General features: G+C 41.7%; 1 protein-coding gene across 9 annotated transcripts in view; it reads left to right on the top strand.

Moving 5' to 3' along the window:
- CNTN1 (contactin 1) overlaps nt 1–21,722 on the top strand; it is a 257,831-nt gene that overhangs the window by 190,659 nt on the left and 45,450 nt on the right. The window contains exon 17 of one of the 9 annotated variants that reach the window (XM_017677257.3): nt 15,148–21,374. The exons of the other annotated variants lie outside the window; for them this stretch is intronic. Coding sequence (XP_017532746.2) covers nt 15,148–15,227 — 80 coding nt within the window. The 3' untranslated portion in view covers nt 15,228–21,374. Of the gene's footprint in view, nt 1–15,147; nt 21,375–21,722 lie in introns of those variants that run through there. 9 annotated transcript variants of the gene reach the window in all.

Here is a 21,722-nt window from a genome sequence, read left to right as displayed (position 1 = left end):
ACAACCAGAGTAAGAGCATGAGACCTCCAAGCAGGAACACGCCCATCCCAGCCATGCCCGCCCACTCCTTGACGTGGGAGAGAGCTCTGAGGAACCAGGAAGAGAGTCCTTCCGCTACGGAGATATCTAGACGGGTGGAGTTGATGTGGATAATTTCTCGCCGCAGCTCTTCTAGTGTCCCATCGAAGTCTTGGGACCAGTTTCCTGAAAGATACTGGGACAGGTCTCGTGACAGATTAGCTGCCCGTGTAAAATTTTTATATTGAATGCTAGTGATGCAGAGGGCACGATATTTCCGCTCACATCCCAATTGGGCCATTTGCCAGAGCACCTCCATTTGTTCCTCCACGAGATCTATGCGTTGATTGAGGATCATTATTCCTCCTTTCAGTTTGCCATCAAGTGTGGACTGTTGGTCCAGGGCAGAAGCTACTGAGGCTGCAAGGTTATTGAGCTCTGTAGCCGATTTGATGGAGGTGTCTAAAGCTATACCAGTGGCGGTGGCTGCGACCGCGGTCGCGGAGATCAGGAGCACTATGGCGGCTGTAACACCGAAATCGCGCCTTTCTCGAAACAGAGTCATGGTGTTAGGGGCGTCTACGGGAACAGGGACCCAACGGGGGATGCGGACTACCAAAGCATTGGTAAAGTTACGCGCATCCCAACACTGAGACAGAAAGCAGGTTTCATTGGAGCAGGAGTCAAAGCTACTATTGGATAAGATAAACAGAAATGGGGGGTATACGCATACTGGAGAAGGTGGAAAAAGGGAATTAGGTGACTCTGGACCTGATTTTGCTGAACACGTGTAGTTCTCGTTGTTATGGGTCATGATCATGTTCCAGTGTGCGCGCATGTGGTTATTCTCGCACCAAAAGGTGATATTTTTTACACCGATTCCCCCACCCTGGAGGGCGGAAAAGGGGGAGAGGTCGGTACACGAGCCATTGACTCCACACAGCATCCATTTATGGAAGGGGTTCATGCTCAGCTGCTGACGAAACTCGCCTTCGAGCACCTTTACTGGCCACCAAGCCTCATTGGCTGGCCGTCCCTCCATATCTGGGGAGATGGTAAACTCCTGCCTCTCAGTTGCCCATGTTACTACAGTTGACTGACAGTCAGTCCAGGGCCACAGCTCTCCCTCATAGTCGCCCACACAATGGGAGGCATATTTGGGTTGACGAGGCCTGTCGGTGGAATTGTTCCTGGGAGAGTGTACAAATGTGCCATTGATCCAGAGAACCATCTGGTGGATAGTCATGTTCTTATAGGACGGGCTCCCTTCCTTATTAGGCCCTTCAAATTTAGCTGACATAACGGGGAGGCTACTGGCCTCTAGAATTATGTCACTGAACCATCCGTATTTCCTCCGTTTCAGGGAGATACAGCCAGCTAGATTCTGAGTGGTGAAGCATAATGACCCATTAGTTACGAAGGATCGGTTTTCTCCCAGGGGAGCTACTAGGGTGTCTTTAACTAAGTAGGGCAAGTTCATACTAGTATTGGTAGTGAAAAAGCGCGGAAAAACGGCTGCATTGAAACGGACAGGCATAGGCTTAGGAAAGGCAGACAGGATTCCCCATCTCAATACTCCCTGAGTCGGGGTCTCCAGTGTCAGGAGCAGGGTCAGGAGGTACAGCGAAGTCATCTCCTTTGTTTAGGACTTTCCTCGTTAGGCGCTCCGGGATCCAGAAGGGATTTTCTTCACCCTGGGGGAAAACACACACAGCTCCCCTGGATCTGATTATGATTGGATCCGGGCCCTTCCATTGGTTAGATAACACGTCCTTCCATTTTACTAGTTCTTGTGGGTCTTTTGGCCACTGATTATGGCGATCCGCTGCTGTATGGCTTTGAGCATCCAGATTCAAAAAATTTATAGTGAAAAGTGCTAGGGCTATGGCAGTTTTTGGTGTGGGGGGTATATCTTCAATTCCCCCTTTTTGTTTAAGTAAATAGGATTTGAGCGTGCGGTTCGCGCGTTCCACAATCCCTTGACCCTGTGGGTTGTAGGGAAGGCCAGTGATATGTTTTATCCCCATGTGATGACAAAATTGAGCAAATTTTGTAGAGGTATAGGCTGGGCCATTGTCTGTTTTCAGAATCTGTGGTAACCCCCATGCGCTCCAAGCTTCAAGGCAGTGCTGGATGACATGGGAAGCTTTCTCTCCTGACAATGGGGAGGCAAAGATGACTCCTAAACAAGTATCCACGGATACATGTACATATTTCAGTTTCCCAAAAGACGAAATATGCGTCACATCCATTTGCCAAACTTGTAAAGGCCTAATACCTCTGGGGTTGATCCCAACATGAGGTGTGGGAAGGAAGCTGCAGCAATGTTGGCAGCTAAGGACAATGTTCCTAGCTTCGGCCCTGGTTATGCTAAACCGCTTGCGCAGTGTTTCGGCAGTGACATGAAATTGTGTATGGAATTTTGAAGCTGTGGTGATAGGGTCTAGCAGGGGAAAAGCTATATTTCTGGTTGCGAGGTCTGCCAGGTGGTTGCCTTGGGTCATAGGCCCGGGAAGGCCTGAATGTGCTCTGATATGAGTTATATACAAAGGAGATTGCCTATGAAGTAGTGCTGATTGTATCTGTTTGAACAAAGTGGCTACTGGGCTGGACGCTTTGATTAGCCCGGCCACTTCTAGAGATTTGACTGCATTAACTACATAACAGGAGTCAGACACAATATTTAAAGGTTCAGGAAAGATTTGTAGGACCTCTAAGACTATGCGACATTCCACTATTTGTGGAGTGTCAGGCGTGTAGCCTTTTGTCACAACTTTGCCATCATGGACATAGGCACCTGTGCCTGTCTTAGACCCGTCCGTGTAAACTGTTTTTCCATGAGGCAGCGGGGTTAGGCTAGTGACCCGAGGAAATACTAGGAGATGATTTTTGGCGAAGTTGATGAGGGGATGTTTAGGGAAATGATTATCAAAGGTTCCTGAGAAACTGTAAGCAAGTATGGCCCAATCATCGTTCATAGCACATAATACTTGTATCTGTTCTACGCTGTAAGGGGTTATAATTTTAGCTGGAGCCTCTCCGAAATGTGTCATGGAGGTTTTTACTCCTCTCAAAGCAAGTTTGGCCACGGCTGCTGGATAGTACTCTATTGTCCTAGCCTGAGAGGCTTGGGGATGAATCCAGATCAGTGGGCCGTGCTGCCATAAGACTGCTGTTGGCAGCTCTGGGGTGGGAAGGACACACAACTCAAAGGGTTCATTCGATTGCACTCTATTTAATTGTGCTGTCATCAAAGCCTGTTCTACTTTGCGAATGGCTTGTAATGCCTCAGGTGTGAGGGAGCGCGGTGACGTTAGTTGTGGGTCTCCTTCTAGGGTTTTAAATAGTGGAGTCAATTCAGTGGTGGGTATCTTTAAGTATGGGCGCAACCAATTAATATCCCCTAGGAGTTTTTGGAAGTCATTCAAATTTCGCAATTGATTATGTCTTATCTCAAGCTTTTGGGGGCAAATTACATCTGTGTAAATGGTTGCTCCTAGGAATTTGCTAACACTAGATTTTTGGACCTTCTCGCTTGCTATATTCAGTCTCCAATTTTCTAGGGATCTAGTGAGATCTATATATGCTTCTTCTATTTCCGCTGGTTGTGGGGAGCAAAGAAGGATGTCATCCATGTAATGGATGATCTTTAGCGTGGGATAGGTCTTACGAATTGGGTCTAGCGCTCGCTGAACGTACAGTTGACATATGGTGGGGCTATTTGCCATTCCTTGAGGGAGGACCTTCCACTGAAATCTGGCATCGGGTTGTTCATGGTTAATAGCTGGCAAAGTAAAAGCAAATCTTTCCCTGTCCTTGGAGCTTAGAGGTATAGAAAAGAAACAATCTTTAATATCTATTATGAGCACTTTCCATTCTTTGGGTAAGGCAGAGAGGAGTGGCAGTCCCCGTTGTACGGGTCCAAGCATTCTCATTTGAGCATTTACTGCTCTCAGATCATGAAGCAACCTCCATGATCCTGACCTTTTCCTGATTACAAATATGGGTGTGTTCCATGGGGACACAGAGGGTTCTAGGTGTCCCACTTGGAGCTGCTCTTGCACTAAGCAATGAGCTGCTTCTAATTTTTCAGAGGATAGGGGCCACTGAGGAACCCATACGGCCTCCTCTGTGAGCCAAGGTATGGGCATGGCATCTTCAATGGCCCCTATGAAAAACCCAGGCCGTGACGGTCATTCTTTACTTTGGGCAGGATGGGCTCTATGTGTCCCTGTTGGTGTTTCCCCAGCCCCTTGCCAGGGATGTATCCCATGTCCATCATCATGCCTTGGGCGGGGGTGGAGTATTCATTAATGAGTTTGAGGCCTAAGTCTCTCATGACATCCCTCCCCCATAAATTGACCGGTAGAGGGAGTACATAAGGGGTGACTGTACCCTCTTGTCCTTCAGGGGCTCGCCATTTCAATGGTTTGGCACTAATTGAAGGGCTTGACTCATATCCTAAACCTTGTAATGAATGTGAGGATTGGGTCACAGGCCACTTGGAGGGCCACCAGGTTGCAGAGATAATACTTTTATCTGCTCCAGTGTCTAGGATTCCCTCAAAGCTCTTTCCCTCTATTTGAAGAGTTAATTTTGGTCTGTCTGCTAAATCTAATACTATGAAGGCTGAATCCCAGTCAGAGGAGCCGAAGCCCCTTTCTCCCCTCTCCGTGTTGGTAGCAGGATAATTGGCGTGGAGACTAGGTAAAACTAAGAGCTGGGCTATGCGGTCTCCCGGGGATATAGGATAGATTCCTCTGGGAGCCGAACACATGATTTTTACCTGTCCTTCATAATCTTGATCTATGACTCCGGGATGAACTACCAGGCCTTTCAATGCAGCAGAAGAGCGCCCTAGGAGTAACCCAATGGTATTTGGTGGTAGGGGGCCTTTAAAGTCTGAAGGGATAGGCTGAACTCCCATCTGTGGAGTCAACACTATTCTGGTGGTGGCACGGATGTCCAATCCCGCGGAACCTGAAGTGGCTCTCCTTGGGGGGCCTGGTTGTTCCCAAATGACACTTGCGTGCTGGTTGCCCCATATATTTGCGGGCCCTGGTGACGGGGGCCCCTCTGGGCGTTTTTTGGCAACTCTAAGGGTTTCCCTTCTATATCTTTAATAGACCGGCACTCATTAGCCCAATGCCTGCCTTTCTTACACTTAGGGCACAACTCAGGGGTCTTTTGGGTTGTTTGTTCTGAAGCTGGGCTCCTACACTCTCTCTTTATATGTCCTAATTTCCCGCATTGAAAGCATTTGATACTTCTGTTAGTGATCCTGGCTTGTTTGTGGCTCTGTAATATGGCCGCGGCTAGGCCCGCATTGGTGAGTGGCCCTCCTATTTCTCTACAGGCTTTCAACCAGGCATGTATCCCTTTTTGTTTCCAGGGTGTTATCGCCTGTCTGCATTCCTTGGTACATTGTTCAAACACTAATTGCTCCACTAGGGGCATTGCTTGTTCCTGATCTCCAAATATTCTGCCTGCGGCCTCTATCATACGAGCGACAAAGTCAGAAAATGGCTCGCTCAGCCCCTGAATAATTTTTGTCAAATTGCCTGATACTTCTCCTTTGTTGGTGAGGGCTTTCCATGCCTTGGCGGCGCACGTGTTTATTTGTGCATATACCTGTAAGGGGAAGGCGGTCTGGTCGGCTACCCACTGTCCTTGGCCCGTCAGCATATCATATGACCATGCAGGCTGTCCTTCGGCCGCGTTTGCGCGTGCCTGGGTCATGCTGATATCATGCCACAATGCCTTCCATTCTATGTATTGCCCCATACTAGAAAGGCATGCCTTAGTTACATATTGCCAGTCTGCGGGTGTCATGGCTGTCTCTGTTAATCTCTCAACTTGTGCTATGGTATAGTTAGCACTGACTCCATAAGCCCGAACGGATTCTGCTAACTCCTTAACTTGTTTATGGCTCAGGGGCTGGTGAGAGCGTACACCGTTATCCTCAAATACAGGAAACATTTGTCTAATTGCCTGAAGAGTATCTGGGTGGCAAAAGGAGAGTGCGCCACTCACGTAAGGTGGCGGGGCAAAGGGCGTCGGGGGACACCCTGCTTTCATTTTTTCCTTGGTCCGCTTTTCAACTTTGCTGGTTCCCTTACTTCTACACTCTGCGGTTTTATTTTCTTCCCCTTCCTCTGCGGACGTTAATTCCTCCTCAGATTCCCTATTGGAGAGTTGGAGGTCCCTCAACTCTTTCCAGGGGTATTTACTATTTTCTCCGAGGCGATTGTCACTCGCTTCTCGGGGCTCTTTCGCTTTTGCCCTAGGCGGGCTTTCTCCCTCACTCTGAGGTTTCTTTACCTTCGTTTTTGTGGCCTTTTTTCGGCCGCGCGCGCTCTCTGTTTCCCGTTCCGTTTCTGACATGCTCTCTTGGATATCTGTCAATGCTCTCTGACCTTCTTTTATTACCTTTTCACATCTCTCATCTTGCAGACAAGCTCTAATCAGTTTCCAGAGGGGCCTGGTGCCTCCCCTCAGGCTACCCTCCTCCTCCTCTCTATCAAGATCTTTCCCCAGTTTGTCCCAGCTCGGGATTGAGAGGGACCCTGAACAAATGAACCAGGGGGCCACACGGTCTATCTCCTTCACAAAAGATCCTAAGACTTTGCTGGAGACCTTCAAGTTTCGCTCTTTGAGAGCTGTCTGCAGCGCCGTGACTAATGACGGTGCATTCCCCATGGTGCCTCCTTATTTACAGAGAACCATCAACCATCATCCTAAAAAGCAGGGGCCTCTCGGAACTTACCCCTCCGGGCTTTCTTCTGACCTGCAGTTCTGAATCCTCTCCAGATGTCTGAAGGGTCCTCCCTGTGCCGGTGATGTTCTGGTTCCCGGGTTTCGGCACCACTTGTCGCGTGCCCTGTCCTCGCCGGCAAGAACAGCATGCAACAACAGCAGGATTCTTCTGCAGAAAGCTTTATTCTTCAGCTCTTTGTGAAACAAATGAGTTGGGCAGGACCCAGGGGGGAAGGAGAGGCTTGCTTATATAGTTCTCATGCTCTGACCTGGTTGGTGCGGCTCCATATGCCTTATTAGCATAACCATTTGGTGGGTCTCATTGGTCCTTATGCCAAGGCGCAATTAGCATGTAGTTTAGTGGTGTGGGATGATTTGTCATTAGGAAGTTCGGGGCCTTCCGGCTGCCCTGCATGGGGCGCTATTTTCTGAGCGCGGCTGCCAACAGTGTGTCATCGTGCTTTAATTTTCTGTGCGAAATTTCATGATGAATGTGTAGAAGATACACAGGATCGCCTCTGATTGTTTTTCACAATTGCTTGTGAATCGACAATTAACTCAAAACAGAATTAAAAGGAAAATTACTGGACATAAAGTACACTGAAAATACAAAGAAAATTATGTACTTCCAGGATGTTTTTCCAAGGATGGCATAATGCAATTAGAAGGCATGGAGTGTGTCCTACCCAGCAGTAGTAATGCTTGAGTGAGTGATGGCCACTAACTTGCCTTCTAAGGAACTGGGTCCGGTTAACCTCTAGACCCAGAAAACACCAAGCGCAACTCGGGGCTTTGGGGCCAGCAGTGAACATGGAAGACAGCACATGTGTGCCCTGTTTCTTCCCTAGAACCCTCCTTCACTTCTTGTTTTCCTTATGCATTTCTATCTTTCCTTTAACTAAATATTGAACATATTTTTAATGAGTGTCATTACAGAGGGTATCCGATTAACAGCATTCCAAAGTGACCGGCTGTGCAAACCTGGCTTCCGTCGGCAGATGTGTTTCAATAAGGCCCCAAGGTGGTTGGGATGACGTGGTCTCCAACTGGCATTTGGAGATTGTCGTTCTAGGGAATACATGGAAAACAGTTTCGAGTTACATTGTTTTGTTTATAAAATGTATTTTGGGGATAAATTACTTTAGATATGTGTTTCAAAAAGATAGCGAAATCCTCTTTTCCTCCAGTTGATCCTGTGTAATCCAGATGGAAGGCAATCAGCAGACAATTGAAAAACTGATACTCAGGTTTTGCGAGAAGTCATGCAAGGGAGCTGTGACATAGAGGCCAGGCCTGGGAACGATGCATCTCATCATCATTTCAGCACAGCTGAATTTAAGCACTAAGTCCCACTAAATAAGAAAACTTCAAAACTCTATAGTTAATCACAGAAGCACTCAACCTGACTATCTATCAACAGTGAGGAAAAAAATGAAATAAAATGAAACCTTCCCCAGCTACAGCACTGGTATCAAAATTAAGATAACTTTGCAAGAGATTGTAATGCCATTCTTCGTATTATGAATTTGAAGTTTATAGAAGATGTTGGTGAAAGCTTTTTTTCCATCAAGAGAACATATATTGACATCAATTTAAAATAGTATAGCATCAGCAAACAAGGCCATTTCAGAATTAGCTTTTTAAAATAGATGGGTGTATAATGTAACCAAAGGGATTTAGAACTCAGACAACTATAAGTTGCTGGATATTTAAAATAACTTTATAACTTCAAAAGTATTCTTAGTCAAAAATAAAGAACCAGCTATTAGACTTCAAAGGTTTTCAGGCTTTTTATGTAAAAATCTTAAATTTTGAGGATTGAAATAAAAGTTGCCTTTTTCTTGTTGTAATACATGTTGTACTTCATAGGTCCCATAAAAGTGTATTACAGGGCTCCTTCTTCAAGTAACTTGTGACACAGATGAACAGTCCTGTATGAGTGTTTGTAACAAAAGTCATTCCTGGAGAATTTAAAGCTCTTCAGCTAAGAGTGTTATTTAGAGGGAAAGGTTTTTCAGAATTTATTGGGCAGCATTTTGGGGAATATTTATGCAGCTTGCCAAATCTAAATTCTCTTTCATGAATGCACTTTTGGACAGCATTAAAAAATGGGACCATAAAATTAGGTCACACAAGCAAGAAATTCGGCTTTGACATCCATGTTTTACTACTTTCCATGGTATTTTTGCTGTGTTATAAATATCCTGGGCCATGCCACCAGCTGTGAGGAGGGCCTTCCCGACACCTGACTGATATAATGATTGTCACTGCAATCGCCAAAACAGAAAATGCAATCATGACTATACTTTTCAGATCCTCCGCCCCCGCTCACTCCCGTTTTACATCTCATAAACCGTATTAAACAAAATTTCTTAGTGCAGGGCTGAGACCTAAAGGCAAACTAATAACAAAGACTTTCTCTGTCTGAAACTTTTCTTTTGGCCTGAATCTCAGCCCAGCCATATGCTCCATGAAATTTAGAATTGTTTTGGAAAAAAGTAGATGAAGTCAAAGCAGATAATATGAAACTGTGTAAATCAATGTATCCCCAAATCATGTTTGTATATTTTATATTGTCATAGTAGAAGTTCATATTCATACAGTTTTATGTAGATTTTTATTTAGATGGAAACATTTTGTGTGTTTTTGGAGCATGGCTGTCTGAAGCTTTCCACTTTATTTCTAAGGCCAAAATACAGATGCATAATAGAAATGCATGTAAGTTAGATGTCATCTTGATTTTATATAATCCATTGGAATTTTTATTACTTACCTAATGACATGGTTACTAGATTCTTTCTTAAAGAGGTAATTTTGGTTGATGACTAACCAACCCACTTTTAAATCTTGTGTTAGATAAGTTAAGGTCATAGCCAAATAAATACCTGATGGAAGCTGTCGGTACACTTTTTAGTCTGAGTAATATTGTTGTATTTTAAACCATCACACTGGTTGGATGATTGTCTTTTCTACAGAAAATACTGAGTATTTATCACTCTGAGCTGTTCAGTGTTAGCAGGATTCATATCCAGAGCACATCTCTCTTCACTGTCCAGTACAATTATTCTTGATGTATTTACTTGGAATGTTCCAGATTAATTAGTATTCTTTCTTTAAAAAACATGGGATAGGTAAACATTTTCTTTATCTAATATAAAAGAGTTCTATTATTGGCAAATCTTATGTTAATCACATCTTTATTCCTTCCAACTTTTTCACAGTAGCTGTGCAAAATCTCTGTATTTATGTTCAAATTTGACTCTATAATTTAAAATCTAGAGTTAATTCTAGAGATCCTCTAGACAATTCCTATCTATCCATTTTACAAATGTGGACTCCGAAGGAAGGAGCCTCTCCCTGTATGACCCACCTTCTTAGTCACAACATCTTGGAAGCCCCATCTAGTTTACTCATTGTATTGGGATTCTTCCAGAAAATATTAATAAAGAAAATCTATAGTTAATTTCTAAAACTTCATTGGCAAATCCTGTAATACTCCAAGGCTTTCTATAGTTAGTTTGGTATGGTACCAGAAGGATAATTAAGTCCTAGAATTGCAGCTGCTAAGTAGTAGAAGTTACTGATTATAGCTTTTGCTCTTTTTCCCTCCCAACTGTCTGGCATATGCTAATGAATAGTAGTTAAATTTTTTGAAAACTGAGAAAAAGTAAAGCCAAAGACATTCATTTAACAAAGGTTAAGTTATTGACTCTTGGATTAGTTAGAGTTCTACTCATTTGGCTGACTCAGGGATCTGTTAGTGGAAGAGAAAGACTAGGATGTCTGCCATCATGTTAAAAGTTTGTGGGATTCTTGGTGCTTAATCAAGATTTAAGTTTCTGTGATATTTGACATAAGTATTTACAGTGTGTTCAAGAATTCTTATATTCAAATTACTGTTAAATAAGCAATTGTGGATTTATCTTCAAAAGTATTAAGGCATGGCAAACCTAAATCCACTCAAAAGGAATTTTAATTTAGTGGATTTAATCACTAAAAATTAGGAAATACAGACTAAAAAGTTTTGTGTAGCATGCACAAGGTAGATGTCACAAAGGACACACACACCGTCCCCCCTCCCCTGCCCACACGCACACTCACGATGAGATCTGAAGAAAGACGTGAAAGACGTGTCTGGGTCACCAGAGTCTAATCGAAGGGAATAGTTGAGGTAGTTTTTCAAGTACTTGGGTCAAAAAAAACACATTTACCTCAGATACTTGGACAATTGCCTCTGCTTTCCACTTGCTTTCGCCAAGTTCGCCATAGAGACAGACCAAGATTCCGTCTCATCAGCCTTTGCAGGACCGAGACCGCCCCCGGTGGCTGGACCATGATTGACCTGGTGCCATCGTCACGCATAGGACCCTCCCCCCACCCCCCAGCCCCGCACTAAACCGCAGTGATGCACCTGCCAGTAGTGGAGTCTGCCCACGAATTAAACGTTCTCCTTTCCATTGAGAATAAACAAATTAAAAGTCTACTAGGGGGCAGATCTTCATAACTGTTCCATGCCAAAGCTGAGATAATGAGCTGAAATGCATCCTATTTATAATAAATACAGAATTTAGAAAATAGCTAGAGTGCTTCAAAGGTAGAACTTGTTAGTAGTTCTATTTTGTAAAGCCTGTAGTAAAACATAGCAGCTTTCCCAATCCCTACTGAAATTATAAAGTACATCCATGATTTGAAATGGTATTCCTCAATCTAAGTTCAACACGCCTTGATGTAAATTCCAGGAAATTTCCAAATATATCAACAAAGTAATTCATTCAGAATGAGTCAAACCTTTAAACTTTAAGATGGGTCTTGAAAATGATCTAGTCTAACACTGTATTTTACAAGTTCAAAAATTAAAATCTAACGATGTAAGGATAATAAACTGGTGGATACCACTGTAAAGCATGCACTGATGTAAATTTTCTTTTTCCTCACTGGAGAACTGTGAGAGAAGTTTCCTCAGAGGATTTCTTTTTGTTTTCTTCAGTTAATTGTTCCCAGCTTTCTTTGTCTTAGAGTGAAGCTGGTTAGCTCTTGGCAAACTGGAATTTTTTCACTCATTCCAGGAGAGAAAGCAGGACAACTTCAGAGCTCAGTAGGCATGGCATGCCTTCAGACACCCCACTCCGTGCCCCATCGAGGCGCTGTGCGTCAGTGTTTATGTACCAGACAGAAATTCCAAATCCAGCTGCTAATTATGTCAAATTAAAAAAGCAGAATAGATAATCCATGATATCCAGAAGTCTTTTTGAACATGAATAATGGTAGTTCATTTTTTTAAAATTTCTATTTGTGTCAGCAAAATGCAATGTTTATAATTCCAGTCCTTAGGTTATAAAAAAAACATATGTTATGAATATGAAACAAAAGGTAAAGATGTATAGTTATTTAATTTAATGTATAATATCACATAATAAAATATAATTATAGTCTATATTATAATACATATTATGTATCATAAATAATATATTTGTTATATAATAATATGAATTGATTAAGGTCTTATTATTTACCATGCACTATTTTAAGAGAAGAAAATTATTTTTATCTCCATATTACACATGAGGAAATAGACTCCCAGTGAGGCTAAGTTATTCACCCAAGGTCATTCAGCTACTAAATAGGAAAGCAAGATATGAATCCGGGTAACAGATGTGCCCCCCAGCTCCCTGCTGTAACGCCGTGTACACAAATGCTCATTCCAATGTATCCAATGAGATAGAGTAATCAATGTGGAAAATTTAAATGTAGGCCTTTTTCTTTTTTTGGCAAGAAATGTTTATAGGAAGTCTGAGATGCAGATTTTGAAGTTTATTTTTTCCGTGATATATTTATAGTTAATCTAATAGCCAGGGAAAACTATAGTTTTTACAATATATTTTTTCAGCCAGCCAATGTCATACAATTATAATTACAGTAACAAAAACAGTAAATAAATTGTAGTAGATATTTTTAAAGCTTGATTTTATAATATGCTCTTTGGCCTTAAAAATAGTTCATTCACAGTGTTTAAATATCTTAGATTATGATGTATGTCTCCGGGACTTTCATGCAAATTTTATCATGTGATCCTAACAAAATTGCTGTGAGGCAGTCATGCAGGGACTGGTGATCCCACTTCACAGGCAAGGGAAGTTTAAAAGATAAAAAGAAATACCCCTCAGCTTCACATCATAAAGACAGAATGGGGCCAGATACTAGTGTTCCAAATTAACTATAGAACTTACTTTTCCTCGATATGTTCAACTTCTCACCTAATGTAAAAATCATATCATATCATTTTTATTGCACATCTGTTTCACTGTCGGTGTATGTTTATTTTTTTCAAATTACATAAGATCGCCCACCCAAAACACTCTGAGGCTCTGATAATTCAAAGTTAGAGAATAAAGTAAAATTTTAAGTTACTTGAAATTAGAGTTTTATCATATCATCTCTTTTTTGGTTCATTTTATTAAACAAGAAGACCAAACACCTTAGTTTTATTACTGAAAACTAGGAGAAGCCTTCATGGTGTGAAATCCCTTTTAAGCAAGACAGTTTTCTTATGTAGGGTTTTTGTGAAACCTGCCATTTCAAGTCTCAGGAATGTGCAGTTCTTTTTTGACGGTGCCTTTTGCAGGCTGGCCTCCTGCCCACCACCACCTCCCTGCCATCGGCCCATCTCACCTGCCCAGCTCCCGGGAATTTGATGAAGTCACACATTTATTTAAGTTTTTAGTCCTTTCTGGTTCCTATCCCATGGCTCCTCCAACTACCATCATCACTGGGATTGACTGACACATATTCGAAAAGAAAGGAAGATACATTGCAAGGGCTCAGTAGAAAATCTCTTGGTATATAAATATAAAAATAATTCTTCCTTGAAGGTGACTATAGAGCCTGCACCTGTGTGGCAGAAGGCCCCGTATATTCCCTGCGTTAGACTGAGGCCACCCCATCAGCTCAGCACGACCGGGAGTTCAGTGTTTTCTCTGCTGTGGCACTTTTCCGTCTGCATTCGTGCTGAGCATAGGGTGCAGCCACACGTTATGATGGGAAAGTGCAGCTGCACCCTGTGCTCAGAAGAAATGCGGATTCCAGCATAAATCCAAAAGCCTTCTAGGCTCTTCTAAAAAGTAAAACACTATGTTAATTTCTGTTTGCCCCAAATTCGCCAGCAGTAATCGGCACTCTGGACACAGGAGGTGAGGACGCTGGCCGCGGTCACGGGCATTTCCTAGGGCTGTGTTAGAGTGACAGCTCCTTGACTGGGAAGCGCATGGGGTACAGCTGAGGGAGAGTCAGCATAGTGCAGGGTGACCTTGAGTTCACTTCATTTTTAGGAAAAGAAAGATGCAGAAACGTGTGAATTTTTAATATTACTAATAAGTAGCAAATATCTTGTGACACATCAGGGCATAGTTCTGCCTTCTGTGAGTGCCGCTGAACAGTCTAGGGTCTGTCACCCTGAAGAATAACTCGGGCACCAGCTCCCCGCAGCCTCTGGCTCTCCCCAGCCAGAGGTTGAGCCTCCACACATTCCTGAGAATTCCTGTTCTCCTTAGTGAATGACTGTCACCAGGGGACAGGAGTGCTTTAGAGTGGTCTGATTCCAATCATCAAACTAGCCTTAGTTATGGGCAGGGGAAAGAGGTGGGCGATCATCCTCTACATTACATGATTTTCTGTAATAAAGCAGCTAAATTTGTACATTCATAGAGTCATTAGAAGACCTGCACAGTGCCCTGGAAATGGTGCGGCTTTTGGCGTTAGCAAACATATGGTAGAAGTCCACCTCACCCATGAGTAACTTGTGGTCTCAGGCTAAGTCTAATCACTGCAAGTCTCAGATTCCATATTTATAAAAGAGAATAATAATTATTACTGTTCACTCATTGCCCATGATGACTTTCTGTGAATATTTTCCTTCACTTCCTTCGGCCATCAGTGTACAGGGAGACATAAAACATAAATACCGTATTCCTCCAGACACAAGTTCCCATGACCTCAAGCCCCAACCGCCAATTAATGTTTAGAATCACTGCTTAAATTCACCCTCAGGATTTTTTCCTTAGTGAGAAGTCTTCAAGGCGTAAGCATGTGTTTTAACAGGTAGACCTGTACTCTGTGGAGTGAAATCACAAAGAATCTAGGAGTTCGGGGTTTTTTTGAGCGGGTGGGGGTGTGGATACAATTAAGTTCCTGTTCTTTAGAAATTCAGTCGCTGTTACCAAAGTAAGAGAGGTTTGACCACGCCAGGATCACACATTGGTTGTTTGTTATTTCAATTTACCCTTGAAGGACACCAGGCAAATCCCCAAAGTACACGGCTTCCTGCCCCTGGCGAGGCGTCCACACCTACCCCTTCAGCCTTGATCTTTCCTCTTGCAGGTAAAAACAGAAAAGATGGAGAGAAAAACATGATGGATCCTTTTCTCCCCGTCTGTGCCAGCCTGCCTCCGGCCTGGTGATCGCTGACACTCACCATTTGTGTGAAAGCTTTTTTTTTTTTAACATATTATACTAGATTTTACTAATTTACTCAATCTCGTAGCTTCTGCAGTTTTTCCCCTCCATTTAGTTCCTAGAGAATTTTTTTCCTTTTGAAACATCTAAGCATACTTTGAACAGGAAAATATTTAAATCTATGATTAGACAGCTTCACTAATATCTGAGAATTGGCCCATGGACTAACCTTGTATGTCACATAATGACCAAGTGAAGTTTTGTTTTCATGCCCTGTTTTTCTTTGGAGTTATATATCTTAGAAATTAGCTCATTATCAGAAAAAAGAATGAAGAACTGGTGAATTATAATTCAGGAGTTTTGCCAGTGAATGAATTGTTTGATTTGCCCAGGCAGGTTAAGAACCACGTGGTCAGATTCACTAATGAGCCCCTGGATTGGGGCGTCAGCTAAGGGACGTTGCTCCAGCGGCCTTTCGTACCCTGGTGCACTACGTTCTTTGGCAAGAGAACATGAAAGCAGCGATAGGTAACTGAAGACTGCCCTCGGCTCTGTGGGGTTTTGGAACAGTTTCTGGGGTTAGGAAGCGAAAATGGATTGCCCGTGGAGACGATTGGCAGGCATCTCAGTAGCAGGATTTAAGTGCAGATGACTAAGCCATTCACAGAATGCATGCGTATTTAATTTTATTAACTCCTTTCATCGGCCTTTTTAGATCTTTTGGGAGGAAGGTTGAGACTTTTATTGGAAGGACTTGGGCAAAAGTGAAGGATTAGAATTGAAGTATGTGTAATTCTTCCTAGAATTGCTTAGATATTTTTTTAAGGCAAGTTCCTTTTCAGAGTGAGCACTTCTTTTTCTGGAGTTGCCACAGTGTCTTGTTGTTTGTGTTTGACAAGCTATTTTTGATTTAATGCTTTTTCATGTGCCTTTTTTTTAAATTGTTCTATTTTTATGGAAGTACGATTGATAAGCAAGGTTGTGTTGGTTTCAAATACACACACAGCACAGTGGTCCAACAGCCACCATATCATACCCCCTCCAGCGCAGGCACTGTCAACATAGAAGGGTGTCACAGAATCAGTGACTGTATTCTCCCCGCTGGACTGCCATCCCCATGACCAGCTTATATTATGATTGAGAATTTTTGTGCACATTTACCCCCTTGCCCTCCCTCCCTCCCTACCCAGCCCCTCTCCCATGGCAACCACCAGTGAATTGCTTAAATTTCATTGTTCAAAAATACTTTTCTTTATTCCATTTGGTCAAAGAGACATGCTTAAAATTCTTGTTTCTAAACAAGAAATAGTTTTGCTCTTCTCACACAGGTTTATGTTTAGGGATGGGCTATTGTATGGACTTCTCCTTAGTGACTCCAACTCTGTCTGTGTTTGGAAGAACTCTCAGGAAAGCTTTGAGGGGTGTGGAATGACTCAGATACACCTGCAGTTTTCTTTTCAAAGTAATTTACTAATCATCTTAAAGGAGTAAATTTCTCTGGCTCAGTTTATTACCATCTTTTTTATTTTTATTTTTTATTTTCTAGTCTCAATTACTGTCACAGAAAGAACTCTCTTAGAATACAGATGACAGATCCAGGTGAATTTCTATTTAAAATTAGATACTTAAAATTAGCTCGAGATCCTCCTGTATCTATAAACATCACCATGGAGATATGTGGATGGATCATCATGTGGACATCTTCTCACACGGTCCGTAATTGGGAGCGCACCACCAAGACCAGATGGGAATATATGTTTTGAAAAGAAAGAATAAAAATTAAAAAGAAACCACATGACAAGTGTGACTGGTACCAGAAAAGGAGGACTCTTCTTGTTTATATAAACTGTTTATATAATCCTGCAGAGGAGTTAGACAGTCATTTACTTCGCTTTAGCCTCATTCCCATTTCTAAGGGTGATCTTTTGATAAAAAGTTCACTTTTATCAATGTTGAAGGTTAAAAACTACCATACTCCTATTAAATGGTAAAGATATTTAAAACTCTTTTTCATCTTGATACAGCTTTAAGCATTGACAAGACCCCATACATTGATTTATGTTTCATCCCGTTAAAGTAGGGCCATTGCATTAACTAATGTTCAGAGTACAATCAAACCTGTAGTAATAGAAGGACTTTACTTGACATATTTCGGTAAAGAAGCAGCCACTTGCCTTAATATAACTGATATTTTTTCAGCAATGTTATTTTAAGATCAGTTTATTTTAAAAGAGATGATGTCTTGTTTGGAAAAGTTGTTTGTTTCCTTAACATTCAAACTTTTTAATTAAAATTTGCTATTTTGGTAAAAATAAACAGTGAACCACAGACTGTCAGTACGTGGTACTTTGCTTTAAGCACCTCTGGGGAGTTGCAGGTGGAACCAGAATGACACCGGAAGTCTTGCCCGCCTACGTGAGTTCTGAAACAGCACGGTTTACATTAAATGGGGTGAGGAGTGGAGTCCCGAGGTGATCAGTAAGTTTCTGGGTCCAGTTGTTGAAACGCTAGTCGGTGTTTAAGAAGAAGAAAGTACATTAGGGTTACTGCCTAAGAATTGTTCCCAAATCAAGTGATGCTAGAGTGTAGCCACAGCTTCTGTGCATCCTCTTTAATTCTACAGGGTCCCAGTTTCCCATCTTCTGTCCCATTTGACTTAGGAAATGGGCCTCCATTACTGACTGAGAAAACATGGCCAGCTTACAATGTGTGAATACTCACTTCGAAAGTATTTTTTCCAGCTATTTTTCCTTGAATGTCTAAACTCTTCTTGGTTGACAGTGACTACATTCCTAAAGAAGATGACAGAACTGATAAATAATTGTACTTTTTCTGCTCATTTTCCCTCGATTACTTAACATATCATTTAAAAGAGCATCTGTATTTTATTCATATGTAAAATTTTTTCCCCCAAAGATGCTAGTAAAATTCAGGAAAGATTGACAAGTGCCTTTATGTGATTAAGAAAGTCAGTCTTATTTGTAAGTGGCTGATACGGGTATTTTTATCTGAGTTAACAGATCAGACAAAGACTTAAAAGCTATTGTTAATATATTACAGTTTTTGTCATTTTTTTTCCAAAATACGCACTTGTGCCCAAGTAAGTCACATTCACCCCAACAAGAAAGATCACTAAAGGGAAACAGTCAATGCCGGTTTCTTAAAGACGTAAGCACAGGTCTGCTATGTTGGACTTTGTAAATACCCTTGATGCCTTGTTAGCACCAGGAACGCAAGAAATACACAAGTTAGAAGTGAATTGTCAACAGAAGCATATTATATTTGTTTGCTTATCGTGGAAGTTACATTAGTTACTGATTGATGACATTGGTACACAGTACTGGTTTATTCAATAAATATTAATCAATGAAAATAGATCCCATTGGGGAAAAATATTTATTTCATCTTTACTTTTTTTCCATTTCTCTTCCTGTGTTTATTTCCTAATGAGTGTAGCAAGTGAGAATAGTAGCTCTGGGCATGATCTATTTTATGGAGAGAGTTCCCGGAGCATGGTCAGCCAGCGACCCCCGAGAGGGCTGTTTAAAGCCAAAGGGAAAGAACAAGGTTAGGAGGGAGGGCGATGCGAGCGGGAAAGAAAGAGCAGGCCTAGGGGCCGCCGCCGCCTGAAGACGCGCGGGGGGTTGGCTCAAGAGGCTCAGCGGCTGGATACTATGACTTTGAATAGGAAAAAAAAGGTGGAAAGATGAACACTGAAGTCTGTACTGTTAATTCTGTAAAAGGAGAAGTTGGTCAGCCGCATAGGCCGAACACAGTTCATCATGTCTATTCTTAATGACACCTGTCAGCATTTGGCAGCATCAGGAAACCGTAGTAGCACCACTGTCTTCCCAATAGGATTTATGAGCTTAATAAAGTGCACCCAGGAACTCCAGGGCGTGGGGTGGCAGTGGTGATGAGCAAGTGGAGCAGATGAGACAGAATAAACACGTTTACCCCCTTCCCCAGATCTCTTTTTCTTTCTCCTCATTTTCTTCCTTTTCCATCTCCCTAAGTATTCAATGGTAGTGAGAAGAGTTGATAGAAAGCCTTTCCAAGGACTTGTCAGAGAAATATTCCCATATCCCCCCAACCCAAAGACAGATTTTTAATGATAAAAGAAAGAAAATCGAAGACTAAAATAATTCGTCATTTAATTTAATGTATCTAGGCATTTAAAATGCAGGTCAAATTCCAAAGACCTTTCTATCTGACCAATTTCTGTGTTTCACTATAATTACATTTGCTAAAGAACATCCTTAGGAATCATTATCTGCCTGAGGCCCACCTAAGAAACTGGAAAGAGATCAGCAAAGCAATAAAATAAGCTGCATGTAACAGTCCATTTGCTTGCATTTTCCCTGGCTTCCCTTGCAGATTCCCTGGATTTCTCGAGGGTGTTTCCAAAGCAGTGGGATCTTAAAAAGAAAGAAGGAGGGAGGGAGGCAGGGAAGGAGGAGGTGGGAGAGTTGGAAAACGAGAAATGAAGGAACATACTTCCTGGAGTAAGAATTACGTATTGCATTGCTTAAGAATTAGAAGGGTGGCCAGTTCCTAAATGTTTTCCTTTGTGCCAAGAAACAGGTATTTGCATTATTTTATTTTTTACCACAGCACTTTTCTCCCCATTTTGAACAGAAAAATTGAACAATACCAGCTGCACTGCTTTGAAAATGTTCCTCCGGGAGACAGTACAGGGCTGGCCTGACCCACAGGCCGTCGGGTCTGTTGCCTGAGTGCCCCTCTTCTGTTTGCTGCGTCCTGACGCCCTGGTGCGTGCTGAGGGCTTGCGTTCCCATGTTCCCCCACCTCTGCTGAATGTACCAGAAAACACTTTATTTTTAAGTGAAAACAAGTTGTAAATTTAAAATCTGGTAAGCGAGTTCTTACCAAATGTTAATGAATACTAATAATCACTCCTGCCAGCTAGCTCAGAAGCCCAGAAAGCTCTTACAGCAAAAATACTGTGATTAGCTAGTTTACTGAGAGCTTTCTGTGCACCAGGACTACCACCACATTCTTCAAAGATGTTCTTTCAACCCTAAAAAAAAAATCCTATGTGATCCATTTTTATTACTCCTATTTTACAGATGAGAAAATGGATGCCTAGTAAATTTAAGAAATGTGCCCAATGTAAATCAGGGCATAGAATTTAAAGACAAGCCTATTTTAACTCTAAAATCTATGCTCTTGAATAATATGTTTTCTCTTGGGTATTTTCTGGGAGATCTTTGTAGTCAGTTACTACATGAAAAAGCCTGTTCCACACGTTGGTGTGGAACTACATACATCTTTTCCTCAGTGGGACCAATGCTTCACATCAGGTGAACCGTTACCAAGAATTGCCTCACCAGTGTTTGAGGATGTCAACCAGCCCTTCCCACTTGCCCTCTGCTTTGCCACCTCATGATTGTCTAGTATTTCAAAGCAAGTAGGAGAATGGAGACTGATTTGTGGATGACCGTTATTTTTACAGAACATAACACATTTATCAATTGTAATAAAATCATTTATGTTTGACCAAGTATTTACCAAGAACACACTCTCGGTCAGGCATGTATCAGAGGAAAAAACTAACAAATGCAAAGTTTGGTTCAACAGTGCTTTTCTTCAACGACTGGATGGCTGAGTAAAATTATGCATGTAGAGTCCCCCCAGATACCCTAGTAATACATGACTTTAATCTGACCTTTTAAATTATTATCCATTTGCCACACCAAGAACTTCAGAGATAAAAGCAGAGAAATAATTTACATTTTAATGTTTAAAGGCTAACTGGTGTCAATTTTGTCTTATATTTTCCTTACCATTTTCCTAATGCCTTACTTTATGCTCAGAAAAAGTATCTGAATGCATGACTTTCTCTTCCTTTTAAAAATTATTTCCTTTATTTTTCACTCTATCTTTAAAATTTTAGTACTCTGAAATATTGCATTCAGTAATTGACTTGAGATGGTGCTTTAAATGAACTAATGAACTTCCTGGTTCTGATCAAGCATGTGCACTGTATTTCATTGTGGTTCTTACACATGAAAAATGTGATATGTTCTTTCTGAGTTGCCAAAATGTGTTCTTTATTATTTGCCTATTTTCCGTTATTTGGGATGATATGTTTTTGTTCCTTTTAACATAAAAACATATAAGTATGCTATTACAGATTATTTACCTTTACTTTTTATTATATAATTCCAAGTAATAAAATTTACCATGTTCAATGGGATGTGTCTTGTGTTCTTTTAGTATTAGTAATAATACGTTGGTGTAGAACTACATACATCTTTTCCTCTGTGGGACCAATCACAGGAGACTGGTGAAGGATTGGGGTACTGTCTGTACGTCTCCAAAGAGCAAAGCCCACATGGAGAAATAAAACCACGTGGGCTAAGTATCAGATTTGATAAACAAATAAGGAGGCTAAAAGATAAAAACAAATTCCTTATTTATTACTCTATTCAAGATGAAAAAGTAAAGGTGCCACTTTATCGAAGTTGTTGATTAGT

The sequence above is a fragment of the Manis javanica genome, chromosome 15, assembly GCF_040802235.1.
Source record: "Manis javanica isolate MJ-LG chromosome 15, MJ_LKY, whole genome shotgun sequence".
Taxonomy (NCBI): Eukaryota; Metazoa; Chordata; class Mammalia; order Pholidota; family Manidae; genus Manis; species Manis javanica.
This window is presented reverse-complemented; position numbering and strand designations above follow the sequence as displayed.